Here is a 16,802-nt window from a genome sequence, read left to right on the forward strand (position 1 = left end):
GCAAAACAAGAGGGGACTTTTGCTCAGTCCAAGTCGGTCTGGAGACCTAACCAGACCTGGAACAAAGGTAAGCAGACCAAAAAGCCTGCTGCTGCCTCTAAGACAGCATGAAGGATCGGCCCCCTATCCGGTAACGGATCTAGTAGGGGGCAGACTTTCGCTCTTCGCCCAGGCTTGGGCAAGAGATGTCCAGGATCCCTGGGCATTGGAAATTATATCCCAGGGATATCTTCTGGATTTCAAAGCTTCCCCTCCAAAAGGGAGATTTCACCTTTCACAATTATCTGCAAACCAGATAAAGAGAGAGGCATTTTTACACTGTGTTCAAGACCTCCTATTTATGGGAGTGATCCATCCAGTTCCAAAGGAGGAACAGGGACAGGGATTTTACTCAAATCTGTTTGTGGTTCCCAAAAAAGAGGGAACCTTCAGACCAATTTTAGATCTCAAGATCTTAAACAAATTCCTCAGAGTTCCATCATTCAAGATGGAGACTATTCGTACCATCCTACCTATGATCCAGGAGGGTCAATATATGACTACAGTGGATTTAAAGGATGCTTATCTTCACATTCCGATACACAAAGATCATCATCAGTTTCTCAGGTTTGCCTTCCTAGACAGGCATTACCAGTTTGTAGCTCTTCCCTTTGGATTAGCTACAGCCCCAAGAATCTTTACGAAGGTTCTGGGGTCACTTCTGGCGGTCCTAAGACCGCGGGGCATAGCAGTTGCCCCTTATTTAGACGACATCCTGATACAGGCGTCAAATTTCCAAATTGCCAAGTCTCATACGGACATAGTTCTCGCATTTCTGAGGTCGCATGGATGCAAGGTGAACGAAGAAAAGGGTTCTCTATCCCCTCTCACAAGAGTCTCCTTTCTGGGAACTCTAATAGATTCTGTAGAAATGAGGATTTACCTGACAGAGTCCAGGTTATCAAAACTTCTAAATTCCTGCCGTGTTCTTTATTCCACTTCTCGCCCTTCGGTGGCTCAGTGTATGGAAGTAATCGGCTTAATGGTAGCTGCAATGGACATAGTGCCGTTTGTATGCCTTCATCTCAGACCGCTGCAACTCTGCATGCTCAGTCAGTGGAATGGGGATTACACAGATTTGTCCCCTCTATTAAATCTGGATCAAGAGACCAGGGATTCTCTTCTCTGGTGGCTATCTCGGGTCCATCTGTCCAAAGGTATGACCTTTCGCAGGCCAGATTGGACAATTGTAACGACAGATGCCAGCCTTCTAGGCTGAGGAGCAGTCTGGAACTCCCTGAAGGCTCAGAGATCGTGGACTCAGGAGGAGACACTCCTTCCAATAAACATTCTGGAACTGAGAGCGATATTCAATGCTCTTCAGGCTTGGCCTCAGCTAGCAACAATGAGGTTCATCAGATTTCAGTCGGACAACATCACGACTGTGGCTTACATCAACCATCAAGGGGGAACAAGGAGTTCCCTAGCGATGTTAGAAGTCTCAAAGATAATTCGCTGGGCAGAGATTCACTCTTGCCACCTATCAGCTAACCATATCCCAGGTGTAGAGAACTGGGAGGTGGATTTTCTAAGTCATCAGACTTTTCATCCGGGGGAGTCGGAACTCCATCCAGAGGTGTTTGCACAATTGATTCATCGTTGGGGCAAACCAGAACTAGATCTCATGGCGTCTCGCCAGAACGCCAAACTTCCTTGTTACGGATCCAGGTCCAGGGATCCCAAGGCGACGCTGATAGATGCTCTAGCAGCACCTTGGTCTTTCAACCTGGCTTATGTGTTTCCACCGTTTCCTCTGCTCCCTCGTCTGATTGCCAAAATCAAGCAGGAGAGAGCATCGGTGATCTTGATAGCGCCTGCATGGCCACACAGGACTTGGTATGCAGATCTGGTGGACATGTCATCCTTTCCACCATGGACTCTGCCGCTGAGACAGGACCTTCTACTTCAAGGTCCTTTCAACCATCCAAATCTAATTTCTCTGAGACTGACTGCCTGGAGATTGAACGCTTGATTTTATCAAAGCGTGGCTTCTCCGAGTCAGTCATTGATACCTTAATTCAGGCTCGAAAGCCTGTCACCAGGAAAATCTATCATAAGATATTATCTTTTCTCCAAGAAGGATTGGAAAAAGGATTGTCAGCTAGTTCCTTAAAGGGACAGATTTCTGCTCTGTCTATTCTTTTGCACAATCGTCTGGCGGATATTCCAGACGTTCAGGCATTTTGTCAGGCTTTAGTTAGAATCAAGCCTTAAGCCATGGAGCTTAATTTTGGTTCTTAAAGTTCTTCAAGGGGTTTCGTTTGAACCTCTTCATTCCATAGATATCAAACTTTTATCTTGGAAAGTTCTTTTTTGGTAGCTATTTCCTCGGCTCGTAGAGTTTCCGAGTTATCTGCCTTACATTGTGATTCTCCTTATCTGATTTTCCATGCAGATAAGGTAGTTCTGCATACCAAACCTGGGTTTTTACCTAAGGTGGTATCTAATAAGAATATCAATCAGGAGATTGTTGTTCCATCATTGTGTCCTAATCCTTCTTCAAAGAAGGAACATCTATTACACAATCTTGACGTGGTTCGTGCTTTAAAGTATTATTTACAAGCTACTAAAGATTTTCGTCAAACATCTGCTTTGTTTGTTGTCTACTCTGGACAGAGGAGAGGCCAAAAGACTTCAGCAACCTCTCTTTCGTTTTGGCTAAGAAGCATAATCCGCTTAGCTTATGAGACTGCTGGCCAGTAGCCTCCTGAAAGGATTACAGCTCATTCTACTAGAGCTGTGGCTTCCACATGGGCCTTTAAAAATTAGGCTTCTGTTGAACAGATTTGCAAGGCGGCGACTTGGTCTTCGCTTCATACCTTTTCAAAATTCTATAAATTTGATACTTTTGCTTCTTCGGAGGCTATTTTGGGGAGAAAGGTTTTACAGGCAGTGGTACCTTCTGTTTAAGTACCTGCCTTGTCCCTCCCTTCATCCGTGTGCTTTAGCTTTGGTATTGGTATCCCACAAGTAATGGATGATCCGTGGACTGGATACACCTTACAAGAGAAAACATAATTTATGCTTACCTGATAAATTTATTTCTCTTGTGGTGTATCCAGTCCACGGCCCGCCCTGTCATTTTAAGGCAGGTATTTTTTAACTTTAAACTACAGTCACCACTGCACCCTATGGTTTCTCCTTTCTCTGCTTGTCTTCGGTCGAATGACTGGATATGGCAGTTAGGGGAGGAGCTATATAGCAGCTCTGCTGTGGGTGATCCTTTTGCAACTTCCTGTTGGGAAGGAGAATATCCCACAAGTAATGGATGATCCGTGGACTGGATACACCACAAGAGAAATAAATTTATCAGGTAAGCATAAATTATGTTTTTCTACTCGTAATATAAGTGTGAACCGCAGAGTGCAAAAACCTACATCTAGCGGATGTAGCAACGCTCAACACAAGTGCAAAATTGCCCTCCATTTGTTATCTAGCTCAGTGTTGGCTTCTCAATTGAACTCCCCTTTTTTTATCCATTCTTACCTTCATTTTCAGACGCACTGGCCCCCATTTGAATCCATCAGAATGTTTATACAAAAATATTGTATGTAACTTGTGTGATTTGTTTTTTTTTCTAAGCTAGTTAAATCAATTAGAAGCAACACAATTTGAATGAGTAAAACTGCACACATTATGTATATGATATAGGATATATGTGATGTGAACTATATTTCTTCTGTTATGTGTGATCAGTCCACGGGTCATCATTACTTCTGGGATATAACTCCTCCCCAACAGGAAATGCAAGAGGATTCACCCAGCAGAGCTGCATATAGCTCCTCCCCTCTACGTCAGTCCCAGTCATTCTCTTGCACCCAACGACTAGATAGGATGTGTGAGAGGACTATGGTGATTATACTTAGTTTTTATGACTTCAATCAAAAGTTTGTTATTTTACAATAGCACCGGAGCGTGTTATTACTTCTCTGGCAGAGTTTGAGGAAGAATCTACCAGAGTTTTTTACTATGATTTTAACCGGAGTAGTTAAGATCATATTGCTGTTCTCGGCCATCTGAGGGAGGTAAAAGCTTCAGATCAGGGGACAGCGGGCAGATGAATCTGCATTGAGGTATGTAGCAGTTTTTATTTTCTGAATGGAATTGATGAGAAAATCCTGCCATACCGTTATAATGACATGTATGTATACACTTCAGTATTCTGGGGATGGTATTTCACCGGAACTACTCTGTTAAAAGTCACTAATCCTTTTAATAAGTATTTATCATGTTAAACGTTTTTGCTGGAATGTAGAATCGTTTACATTTCTGAGGTACTGAGTGAATAAATATTTGGGCATTATTTTCCACTTGGCAGTTGTTTGGTTTTAATTGTGACAGTTTCGTTTCTCTTCACTGCTGTGTGTGAGGGGGAGGGGCCGTTTTTGGCGCTCTTTGCTACGCATCAAAAAATTCCAGTCAGTTACTCTTATATTTCCTGCATGATCCGGTTCATCTCTGACAGATCTCAGGGGTCTTCAAACTTCTTTGGAGGGAGGTAGATTCTCTCAGCAGAGCTGTGAGAATTTTATATTGACTGTGAATAAAAACGTTGCTCTGTAATTTTTATGTCAAATTTAATTATTGTTATTTTTCTAATGGGAACAAACCTTTGCTAAAAGTTGTGTTGTTTTAAAGTTTGATGCTATAACTGTTTTTCAGTTCATTATTTCAACTGTCATTTAATCGTTTAGTACCTCTTTGAGGCACAGTACGTTTTTGCTAAAAAAGATTATAACCAAGTTGCAAGTTTATTGCTAGTGTGTTAAACATGTCTGACTCAGAGGAAGATATCTGTGTCATTTGTTCCAATGCCAAGGTGGAGCCCAATAGAAATTTATGTACTAACTGTATTGATGCTACTTTAAATAAAAGTCAATCTGTACAATTTGAACAAATTTCACCAAACAGCGAGGGGAGAGTTATGCCGACTAACTCGCCTCACGCGGCAGTACCTGCATCTCCCGCCCGGGAGGTGCGTGATATTATGGCGCCTAGTACATCTGGGCGGCCATTACAGATAACATTACAAGATATGGCTACTGTTATGACTGAAGTTTTGTCTAAATTACCAGAACTAAGAGGCAAGCGTGATCACTCTGGGGTGAGAACAGAGTGCGCTGACAATACTAGGGCCATGTCTGATACTGCGTCACAGCTTGCAGAGCATGAGGACGGAGAGCTTCATTCTGTAGGTGACGATTCTGATCCAAACAGATTGGATTCAGATATTTCAAATTTTAAATTTAAATTGGAGAACCTCCGTGTATTACTAGGGGAGGTCTTAGCAGCTCTCAATGATTGTAACACCGTTGCAATACCAGAGAAACTGTGTAGGTTGGATAAATACTTTGCGGTACCGGCGAGTACTGACGTTTTTCCTATACCTAAGAGACTAACTGAAATTGTTACTAAGGAGTGGGATAGACCCGGTGTGCCGTTCTCACCCCCTCCAATATTTAGAAAGATGTTTCCAATAGACACCACCACTCGGGACTTATGGCAAACGGTCCCTAAGGTGGAGGGAGCAGTTTCTACTTTAGCTAAGCGTACCACTATCCCGGTGGAGGATAGCTGTGCTTTTTCAGATCCAATGGATAAAAAATTAGAGGGTTACCTTAAGAAAATGTTTGTTCAACAAGGTTTTATATTGCAACCCCTTGCATGTATCGCGCCGATTACGGCTGCGGCAGCATTTTGGATTGAGTCTCTGGAAGAGAACCTTAGTTCATCTACGCTAGACGACATTACGGACAGGCTTAGAGTCCTTAAACTAGCTAATTCATTCATTTCGGAGGCCGTAGTACATTTAACCAAACTTACGGCTAAGAACTCAGGATTCGCCATACAGGCACGTAGGGCGCTGTGGCTAAAATCCTGGTCAGCTGATGTTACTTCTAAGTCCAAATTACTTAATATACCTTTCAAGGGGCAGTCTTTATTTGGGCCCGGTTTGAAAGAAATTATCGCTGACATTACAGGAGGTAAGGGCCACGCCCTACCTCAAGACAAAGCCAAAGCCAAGGCTAGACAGTCTAATTTTCGTCCCTTTCGGAATTTCAAAACAGGAGCAGCATCAACCTCCACTGCACCAAAACAGGAGGGAGCTGTTGCTCGTTACAGGCAAGGCTGGAAGCCTAACCAGTCCTGGAACAAGAGCAAGCAGGCCAGGAAACCTGCTGCTGCCCCAAAGACAGCATGAACCGAGAGCCCCCGATCCGGGACCGGATCTAGTGGGGGGCAGACTTTCTCTCTTCGCCCAGGCCTGGGCAAGAGATGTTCAGGATCCCTGGGCGCTAGAGATCATATCTCAGGGATACCTTCTAGACTTCAAATTATCTCCCCCAAGAGGGAGATTTCATCTGTCAAGGTTGTCAACAAACCAGATAAAGAAAGAAGCGTTTCTACGCTGTGTACAAGATCTGTTATTAATGGGAGTGATCCATCCGGTTCCGCGGTCGGAACAAGGACAAGGGTTCTACTCAAACCTGTTTGTGGTTCCCAAAAAAGAGGGAACTTTCAGGCCAATCTTAGATTTAAAGATTCTAAACAAATTCCTAAGAGTTCCATCGTTCAAAATGGAAACTATTCGGACAATCTTACCCATGATCCAAAAGGGTCAGTACATGACCACAGTGGATTTAAAAGATGCTTACCTTCACATACCGATTCACAAAGATCATCACCGGTATCTAAGGTTTGCCTTCTTAGACAGGCACTACCAGTTTGTAGCTCTTCCATTCGGATTGGCTACGGCTCCAAGAATCTTCACAAAGGTTCTGGGTGCCCTTCTGGCGGTACTAAGACCGCGAGGGATTTCGGTAGCTCCGTACCTAGACGACATTCTAATACAAGCTTCAAGCTTTCAAACTGCCAAGTCTCATACAGAGTTAGTTCTGGCATTTCTAAGGTCGCATGGATGGAAAGTGAACGAAAAGAAGAGTTCTCTTTTTCCTCTCACAAGAGTTCCATTCTTGGGGACTCTTATAGATTCTGTAGAAATGAAGATTTACCTGACAGAAGACAGGTTAACAAAGCTTCAAAATGCATGCCGTGTCCTTCATTCCATTCAACACCCGTCAGTAGCTCAATGCATGGAGGTGATCGGCTTAATGGTAGCGGCAATGGACATAGTACCTTTTGCACGCCTACACCTCAGACCGCTGCAATTGTGCATGCTAAGTCAGTGGAATGGGGATTACTCAGATTTGTCCCCTACTCTGAATCTGAATCAAGAGACCAGAAATTCTCTTCTATGGTGGCTTTATCGGCCACACCTGTCCAGGGGGATGCCATTCAGCAGGCCAGACTGGACAATTGTAACAACAGACGCCAGCCTACTAGGTTGGGGCGCTGTCTGGAATTCTCTGAAGGCTCAGGGACTATGGAATCAGGAGGAGAGTCTCCTTCCAATAAACATCCTGGAATTGAGAGCAGTTCTCAATGCCCTTCTGGCTTGGCCCCAATTAACAACTCGGGGGTTCATCAGGTTTCAGTCGGACAACATCACGACTGTAGCTTACATCAACCATCAGGGAGGGACAAGAAGCTCCCTAGCAATGATGGAAGTATCAAAGATAATTCGCTGGGCAGAGTCTCACTCTTGCCACCTGTCAGCAATCCACATCCCGGGAGTGGAGAACTGGGAGGCGGATTTCTTGAGTCGCCAGACTTTTCATCCGGGGGAGTGGGAACTTCATCCGGAGGTCTTTGCCCAAATACTTCGACGTTGGGGCAAACCAGAGATAGATCTCATGGCGTCTCGCCAGAACGCCAAACTTCCTCTCTACGGGTCCAGATCCAGGGATCCGGGAGCGGTTCTGATAGATGCTTTGACAGCACCTTGGAACTTCGGGATGGCTTATGTGTTTCCACCCTTCCCGCTGCTTCCTCGATTGATTGCCAAAATCAAACAGGAGAGAGCATCAGTGATTCTAATAGCGCCTGCATGGCCACGCAGGACTTGGTATGCAGATCTAGTGGACATGTCATCCTGTCCGCCTTGGTCTCTACCTCTAAGACAGGACCTTCTGATACAGGGTCCATTCAAACATCAAAATCTAACTTCTCTGAAGCTGACTGCTTGGAAATTGAACGCTTGATTTTATCAAAACGTGGTTTTTCTGAGTCGGTTATTGATACCCTGATACAGGCTAGGAAGCCTGTTACCAGAAGGATTTACCATAAAATATGGCGTAAATACCTATACTGGTGCGAATCCAAAGGTTACTCCTGGAGTAAGGTTAGGATCGCTAGGATATTGTCCTTTCTACAAGAAGGTTTAGAAAAGGGTTTATCAGCTAGTTCATTAAAGGGACAGATTTCAGCTCTGTCCATCTTGTTACACAGGCGTCTGTCAGAAAATCCAGACGTCCAGGCCTTTTGTCAGGCTTTAGCTAGGATCAAGCCTGTGTTTAAAGCTGTTGCTCCGCCATGGAGTTTAAACTTAGTTCTTAACGTTTTACAGGGTGTTCCGTTTGAACCCCTTCATTCCATTGATATAAAATTGTTATCTTGGAAAGTTCTGTTTTTAATGGCTATTTCCTCGGCTCGAAGAGTCTCTGAGTTATCAGCCTTACATTGTGATTCTCCTTATCTGATTTTTCACTCAGACAAGGTAGTTCTGCGTACTAAACCTGGGTTCTTACCTAAGGTAGTCACTAACAGGAATATCAATCAAGAGATTGTTGTTCCATCCTTGTGTCCAAATCCTTCTTCAAAGAAGGAACGTCTTCTACACAATCTGGATGTAGTTCGTGCCCTCAAGTTCTACTTGCAGGCAACTAAAGATTTTCGCCAAACTTCTTCCCTGTTTGTCGTTTATTCTGGACAGAGGAGAGGTCAAAAAGCTTCTGCTACCTCTCTCTCTTTTTGGCTTCGTAGCATAATACGTTTAGCCTATGAGACTGCTGGACAGCAGCCTCCTGCAAGAATTACAGCTCACTCCACTAGAGCTGTGGCTTCCACTTGGGCCTTTAAGAATGAGGCCTCTGTTGAACAGATTTGCAAGGCTGCAACTTGGTCTTCGCTTCATACTTTTTCCAAATTTTACAAATTTGACACTTTTGCTTCTTCGGAGGCTATTTTTGGGAGAAAGGTTCTTCAGGCAGTGGTTCCTTCTGTATAATGAGCCTGCCTATCCCTCCCGTCATCCGTGTACTTTTGCTTTGGTATTGGTATCCCAGAAGTAATGATGACCCGTGGACTGATCACACATAACAGAAGAAAACATAATTTATGCTTACCTGATAAATTCCTTTCTTCTGTTGTGTGATCAGTCCACGGCCCGCCCTGTTTTAAGGCAGGTAAATATCTTTTAAATTATACTCCAGTCACCACTTCACCCTTGGTTACTCCTTTCTCGTTGATTCTTGGTCGAATGACTGGGACTGACGTAGAGGGGAGGAGCTATATGCAGCTCTGCTGGGTGAATCCTCTTGCATTTCCTGTTGGGGAGGAGTTATATCCCAGAAGTAATGATGACCCGTGGACTGATCACACAACAGAAGAAAGGAATTTATCAGGTAAGCATAAATTATGTTTTTTAACCTTTCCTGGTTTAATGCAACAGTGGTGTTTATTATCATGTGAGCTGAGCATGGCTAAAATATTTACATAAAAAATATGCAAATAGCCAAGATATCCACTGGAAAAAGGCCAAAATATGTCTTCAAGGTCAAAGTTCTTGGATTAGAAAAGTCCAAACATTTTTTTGAAAAACTACTTACAAGTGTTTTCTGATGAATTATAATCCAAATGTCTGGTGTGGTATTTGTCAGCTATTGATAAGGGTGTTACAGCATAAAAGCCAAATGAGTCACAGTGCACACATACATTTTGTTTGTAATGGGAACCACTTTTCTTAGACTCTTCACACATTTTTGTTTTTTAGCTTATCACTTTCTTCTGCTCTTTCTGAGTACCTCATAAAGTAAGCACTATAAAGGAGTTATGCCAGTTGTATTAACTGAAATTTCTTCTTGTATGTACAATTGATTAATCTACTCTCTATATATTTTTAGGAATTCAATTTTCGATTCTCAAGAAAATATTTATACCAGTTTGCACACATCAAATGATTTTAGGATAGAGCAGCACAGGTCTCTGCCTCCGGGCAAGGAATACAGGGACTCCACAGAAGACGTGGTTATGGAAAATCAAGTACAAGGTGAAGCTACTGTACAGGTTATGGTAGTGGAAGGAATGGATGTCTTAGGCTCTGAAGACTCAGGTGTAGAGGCCACAGAGTGCATCGGCACACAAGCAGCTCACAAGATGCCAAAGGGAAATGAAAACATTACTTCAAGTACTGGAGATAACAGCAAGTTATCTTGTGAACAGTAAGTTATTTTATATTTAAAAAACATTTAGGACTGAGACCCTTCCCATTATAAATTGACACTGAAAGTGGAACTTTGCAAAATGTTTATATACAAACATGTACCTTTTTAATGTGATCTATGGTTCAGTTTTTGTTCCAAGGAGCTAGGACCATTCTGAGCTGAGATATTAAGGTTTCTATAAACATGTATAGCCATGACACAAAGATGGCTGCTTTAGTCAAACCAAGTAAAATAAAAATAAAAAACTAGGGGTTTTGCAATACCAATACATAAGTAATCACTATAAATTATGAAGTAACTAACTTTACAATTTTTTGACCTTTTGAGATGGACTTACCCTTGGGCTATCCCTGAGCCCACCTGCATAGTGGTATCCAACCATTGGTATAGACCACTGGTTTTCAAACCTGTCCTCAGGCCTCCCTAACAGTCTAGGTTTTCTGGATTACCTTGGATGAGAGGAGGTAAAATAACCATGTTTACTAATTAGCTGATTGTTTCACCTGTGCTCTAGTTCAGATATTCTCAAATTGTGGCCTGTTAGGGAGGCGTGAGGACAGGTTTGAAAACCAGTGGTATAAGCCAAAACAAGTATATGGCTGATTGCAGAATAGTTGTGGATGAGGTGGAAAGACAGGCCTTCTGCATGTGTTTCCTAAGGGTTGCTATCTTGAGGTGGGTGGGTGTATACAGCTGGATATGAGACTAGGAATACATCAGCTGACACACAACAATTGCCACACTAACATAGAGCTGTCACTGGCACTCAGGATTACTTTTACCAGTTTGAATATCAGCACCAGAGGGCCCACAAGTGATATGCATTTATACATTTATTGCATGTCTTTTGAATTGGTGACTTATGGCTTTATTCTCATGGATGTATATCAACTCAAGATTTGTTTGCAGTCCAGTGGTGGATCTTTTTCTAATGTTTGCTGTATGCTTATATTGCAACTGCTGGTGTCTAGACTAGATCTCACAAGGTATCTCTGGTTTGATTTTACTATTTGGATTTATTGCTCTACCTGAATGTGTAATGTAATGCACTATTAAAGGGACAGTCTACACCTATGCAAACATAAATTCATACCATAGATCCATCGTTATAAGTCACAATGCACCCCTTCTTGCCTTACGAGTGATGGACAATATTAAAGGCATCTTTATTTGAAAGTTGTATTTCTCTTGTTAAGTGTATTCAGTCCACGGGTCATCCATTACTTATGGGATATATTCCCTTCCCAACAGGAAGTTGCAAGAGGATCACCCAAGCAGAGCTGCTATATAGCTCCTCCCCTCACATGTCATATCCAGTTATTCTCTTGCAACCCTCAACATAGAAGGAGGTCGTGAGAGGAGTGTGGTGTTTTATACTTAATTATTTCTTCAATCAAAAGTTTGTTATTTTTAAATGGCACCGGAGTGTGCTGTTTTTTTCTCAGGCAGTATTTAGAAGAAGAAATCTGCCTGCGTTTTCTATGATCTTAGCAGAAGTAACTAAGATCCACTGGCTATTCTCACACATTCTGAGGAGTGAGGTAACTTCAGAAAGGGAATAGCGTGCGGGGTCTCCTGCAAATGAGGTATGTGCAGTAAAATATTTTTCTAAGGAATGGAATTGACTAAGAAAATACTGCTGATACCGAAGTAATTTAAGTACAGCCTTAAATGCAGTGGTAGCGACTGGTATCAGGCTGATTAAATGTATGTGCAGTAATGTAACTTTCTAAGGAATGGAATGTGACTAAGAAAATGCTGCTAATACTGAAAGTAATGTAATGAGCCTTAACTGCAGTAGAAGCGACTGGTAGCAGGCTTATAAATAACAATACATACTCTTTAAAAAGGGATCTTGAAAACGTTTACTGGCATGTTTAATCGTTTTTGTGAGGTACATTGGTGATAAAACTTATAGGGGCATGAATTTTTCCACATGGCTGACTTATATTTCTGCATAGAAACAGTTAACTGAGGTTTCCCACTGCTGTATTAATGAGTGGGAGGGGCCTATTTTAGCGCTTTTTTGCGCAGTAAAAATTCAGTCACAGTCTTCCTGCTTCTTCCTGCATGACCCAGGACGTCTCTAGAGAGCTCAGAGGTTTTCAAAAGTCATTTTGAGGGAGGTAATCAGTCACAGCAGACCTGTGACAGTGTGTTTGACTGTGTTAAAAACGTTTATTTGCATATTGATTATCCGTTTTTGGGTATTAAGGGGTTAATCATCCATTTGCTAGTGGGTGCAATGCTCTGCTAAACTAATATATTTACTGTGAAAATTTGGTTGCTATAACAGTTTTGGTTCATTGTTATTTCAACTGTGACAGTTTTTTTGTGCTTCTTAAAGGCACAGTAGCGTTTTTTATATTGCTTGTAAATTTATTTTAAAGCATTTTCCAAGCTTGCTAGTCTCATTGCTAGTCTGTTTAAACATGTCTGACACAGATTAATCTGTTTGTTCACTATGTTTGAAGGCCAATGTGGAGCCCCATAGAAATATGTGTACTAAATGTATTGATGTATATTGATGTTTCTTGATAAAGCCCAGAAGGGTGAAACGCGTTGAATGGGACCTGCTACACTCTACTAAACTTCATTTACTACTGTCACAAAGCTGTGTGACCCTGCAACTTTAAACTTTTCCTTACCCTGCAAGTTAAAATCTACCTTTGGTAACTTCAGGGAATACGGTGTTACTGCTAAACACTGACCAAAGATTTCTTCAAACCTTAAGAAGTCTGAGGGAACCCAGATGAAAACAATATTTGGGCTATAAGAAGAAAGGAAAACAAAAAAAAGGATAACTACATCACCAGAACGGAACATCACCCCTGACCTCTGAATCAAAGAGAAGGTCAGGTGACTTATCAGAAGCACCAGGAACAAACAGTCTGTGAATCCCTCACAGTGAAAAATATCAGCGGTTGCAACCAGGACAGATTAAGGTACCTCTACACTAATTTGCACTACGTTTTTTAAAACACGCAAACTGAACTTTAAAGACATCAAGGTATTCATCTGTTAAATTAACCATTTCCATTAACCACGATTGCTTTGGCACCTAAATCAGAATATTGGCTGTTTTTTGCCTTTTTAACTATCCAGCACACCTGAGCCAATTATATATCCAAGGAAAGTAACTGTGTAACTTTATAACTGTATTTGTTACTGAAGAACTGTAAAGCTGTTAGGACTGATACATTTGTGCCTTTTAAATATTCAATTCACCATTTATCTTAGAAATTTGTTGCTTGCCATATGTTATCTATAGAATTAATTCCTTTATACCTGGAATTCTAGGATTATATGGTTCTAGTCTGTTTTTATAAGTGTTGTATAAGGGAGACGTCCCTTTATTAATTAGGATAAGCATTTGCTGTTGTTTTTATGTGTTATAAGAATTTTTAAATAAAATAGATTGTATAAAACATAAATTAGATTGGTATCATCATTTCCTAGCTTTTTTTTTAGTGCTGCTAAATAAACCCCATTTTTTCTTCTAAATGTATTGATGTCACTTTAAATAATAAAAGTCAGTCTTTATCTGTAAAGGAATTATCACCAGACAACGAGGGGAAAGTTATGCCGACTAACTCTCCTCATGTGTCAGTACCTTCGCCTCCCGCTCAGGAGGCGTGTGAGATTGTGGCGCCAAGTACATCAGTGACGCCCATATAAATCACGTTAGAAGACATGGCTACTATTATGAATAATACCCTGACAGAAGTGTTATCTAAATTGCCAGAATTAAGAGGCAAGCGCGATAGCTCTGGGATAAGGACAGAGTGCGCTGGTGATATGAGAGCCATGTCTGATACTGCGTCACAGTTTGCAGAACATGAGGACGGAGAGCTTCACTCTGTGGATGACGGATCTGATCCGGGGAAGCCGGATTCAGAGATCTCTAATTTTAAATTTAAGCTTGAGAACCTCCGTGTATTGCTTGGAGAGGTTTTAGTGGCTCTGAATGACTGTAACACAGTTGCAATTCCAGAGAAAATGTGTAGGCTGGATAGATACTATGCGGTGCCGGTGTGTACTGACGTTTTTCCTATACCTAAAAGGCTTACAGAAATTATTAGCAAGGAGTGGGATAGACCCGGTGTGCCCTTTTCCCCACCTCCTATATTTAGGAAAATGTTTCCAATAGACGCCACTACACGGGACTTATGGCAGATGGTCCCTAAGGTGGATGGAGCAGTTTCTACTTTAGCTAAGCGTACCACTATCCCGGTGGAGGATAGTTGTGCTTTTTCGGATCCAATGGATAAAAAATTAGAAGGTTACCTTAAGAAAATGTTTGTTCAACAAGGTTTTATCTTACAGCCCCTTGCATGCATTGCGCCTGTCACTGCTGCTGCGGCATTCTGGTTTGAGTCTCTAGAAGAGGCCATTCGCACAGCTCCATTGGATGAAATTATGGACAAGCTTAAAGCACTTAAGCTAGCTAATGCATTTGTTTCTGATGCCATTGTACATTTAACTAAACTAACGGCTAAGAACTCCGGATTTGCCATCCAAGCACGCAGAGCGCTATGGCTTAAATCCTGGTCAGCTGATGTGACTTCTAAATCTAAATTGCTTAATATTCCTTTCAAAGGGCAGACCTTATTCGGGCCCGGTTTGAAAGAAATTATCGCTGACATTACTGGAGGTAAGGGTCATACTCTTCCTCAGGACAGGGCCAAATCAAAGGCCAAACAGTCTAATTTTCGTGCCTTTCGAAACTTCAAGGCAGGAGCAGCATCAACTTTCTCCGCTCCAAAACAGGAAGGAACTGTTGCTCGTTACAGACAGGCCTGGAAAACTAACCAGTCCTGGAAAAAGGGCAAGCAGGCCAGAAAACCTACTACTGCCCCTAAGACAGCATGAAGAGAGGGCCCCCTATCCGGAAACGGATCTAGTGGGGGGCAGACTTTCTCTCTTCGCCCAGGCGTGGGCAAGAGATGTCCAGGATCCCTGGGCGTTGGAGATTATATCTCAGGGATATCTTCTGGACTTCAAAGCTTCTCCTCCACAAGGTAGATTTCATCTTTCAAGGTTATCAGCAAACCAAATAAAGAAAAAGGCATTTCTACGCTGTGTACAAGACCTCATAGTAATGGGGGTGATCCACCCAGTTCCGCGGACAGAACAAGGGCAAGGATTTTACTCAAATCTGTTTGTAGTTCCCAAGAAAGAGGGAACCTTCAGACCAACCTTGGACCTAAAAATCTTAAACAAATTCCTAAGAGTTCCATCATTCAAAATGGAAACTATTCGAACCATTCTCCCCATGATCCAAGAGGGTCAGTATATGACCACAGTGGACTTAAAGGATGCCTACCTTCACATACCGATTCACAAAGATCATTATCGGTACCTAAGATTTGCCTTTCTAGACAGGCATTACCAGTTTGTAGCTCTTCCCTTCGGGTTAGCTACGGCCCCGATAATTTTTACAAAGGTTCTGGGCTCACTTCTGGCGGTGCTAAGACCACGAGGCATAGCGGTGGCTCCGTACCTAGACAACATTCTGATAGAAGCGTCAAGTTTTCAAATTGCCAAGTCTCATACAGAGATAGTTCTGCATTTCTGAGGTCGCATGGGTGGAAGGTGAACGTGGAAAAGAGTTCTCTATTACGACTCACAAGGGTCCCCTTCCTAGGGACTCTTATAGATTCTGTAGAGATGAAAATTTACCTGACGGAGTCCAGGTTATCAAAACTTCTAAATGCTTGCCGTGTCCTTCATTCCATTCCACGCCCGTCAGTAGCTCAGTGCATGGAAGTAATCAGCTTAATGGTAGCGGCAATGGACATAGTACCATTTGCGCGCCTGCATCTCAGACCGCTGCAATTATGCATGCTAAGTCAGTGGAATGGGGATTACTCAGATTTGTCCCCTCTACTAAATCTGGATCAAGAGACCAGAGATTCTCTTCTCTGGTGGCTTTCTCGGGTCCATCTGTCCAAAGGGATGACCTTTCGCAGGCCAGATTGGACGATTGTAACAACAGATGCCAGCCTTCTAGGTTGGGGCGCAATCTGGAACTCCCTGAAGGCTCAGGGATCGTGGACTCAGGAGGAGAAACTCCTCCCAATAAATATTCTGGAGTTAAGAGCAATATTCAATGCTCTTCTAGCTTGGCCTCAGTTAGCAACACTGAGGTTCATCAGATTTCAGTCGGACAACATCACGACTGTGGCTTACCTATCAAAGCGTGGCTTCTCGGAGTCGGTTATTGATACCTTAATACAGGCTCGGAAACCTGTTACCAGAAAAATTTACCATAAAATATGGTGTAAATATTTATATTGGTGCGAATCCAAGAGTTACTCATGGAGTAAGGTTAGGATTCCTAGGATATTGTCTTTTCTACAAGAGGGTTTAGAAAAGGGCTTATCTGCTAGTTCGTTAAAGGGACAGATTTCTGCTCTG

The 16,802-nt window shown here is 42.3% G+C and overlaps 1 protein-coding gene across 2 annotated transcripts in view; it reads left to right on the forward strand.

Moving 5' to 3' along the window:
* Positions 1-16,802, forward strand: part of OTULIN (OTU deubiquitinase with linear linkage specificity) — a 301,396-nt gene that overhangs the window by 38,093 nt on the left and 246,501 nt on the right. For both annotated transcript variants that reach the window (XM_053714574.1, XM_053714573.1), the window contains exon 3: positions 10,062-10,379. In XM_053714574.1, coding sequence (XP_053570549.1) covers positions 10,062-10,379 — 318 coding nt within the window. The remainder of the gene's footprint in view (positions 1-10,061; positions 10,380-16,802) is intronic.

Source organism: Bombina bombina, chromosome 5, assembly GCF_027579735.1.
Source record: "Bombina bombina isolate aBomBom1 chromosome 5, aBomBom1.pri, whole genome shotgun sequence".
Taxonomy (NCBI): Eukaryota; Metazoa; Chordata; class Amphibia; order Anura; family Bombinatoridae; genus Bombina; species Bombina bombina.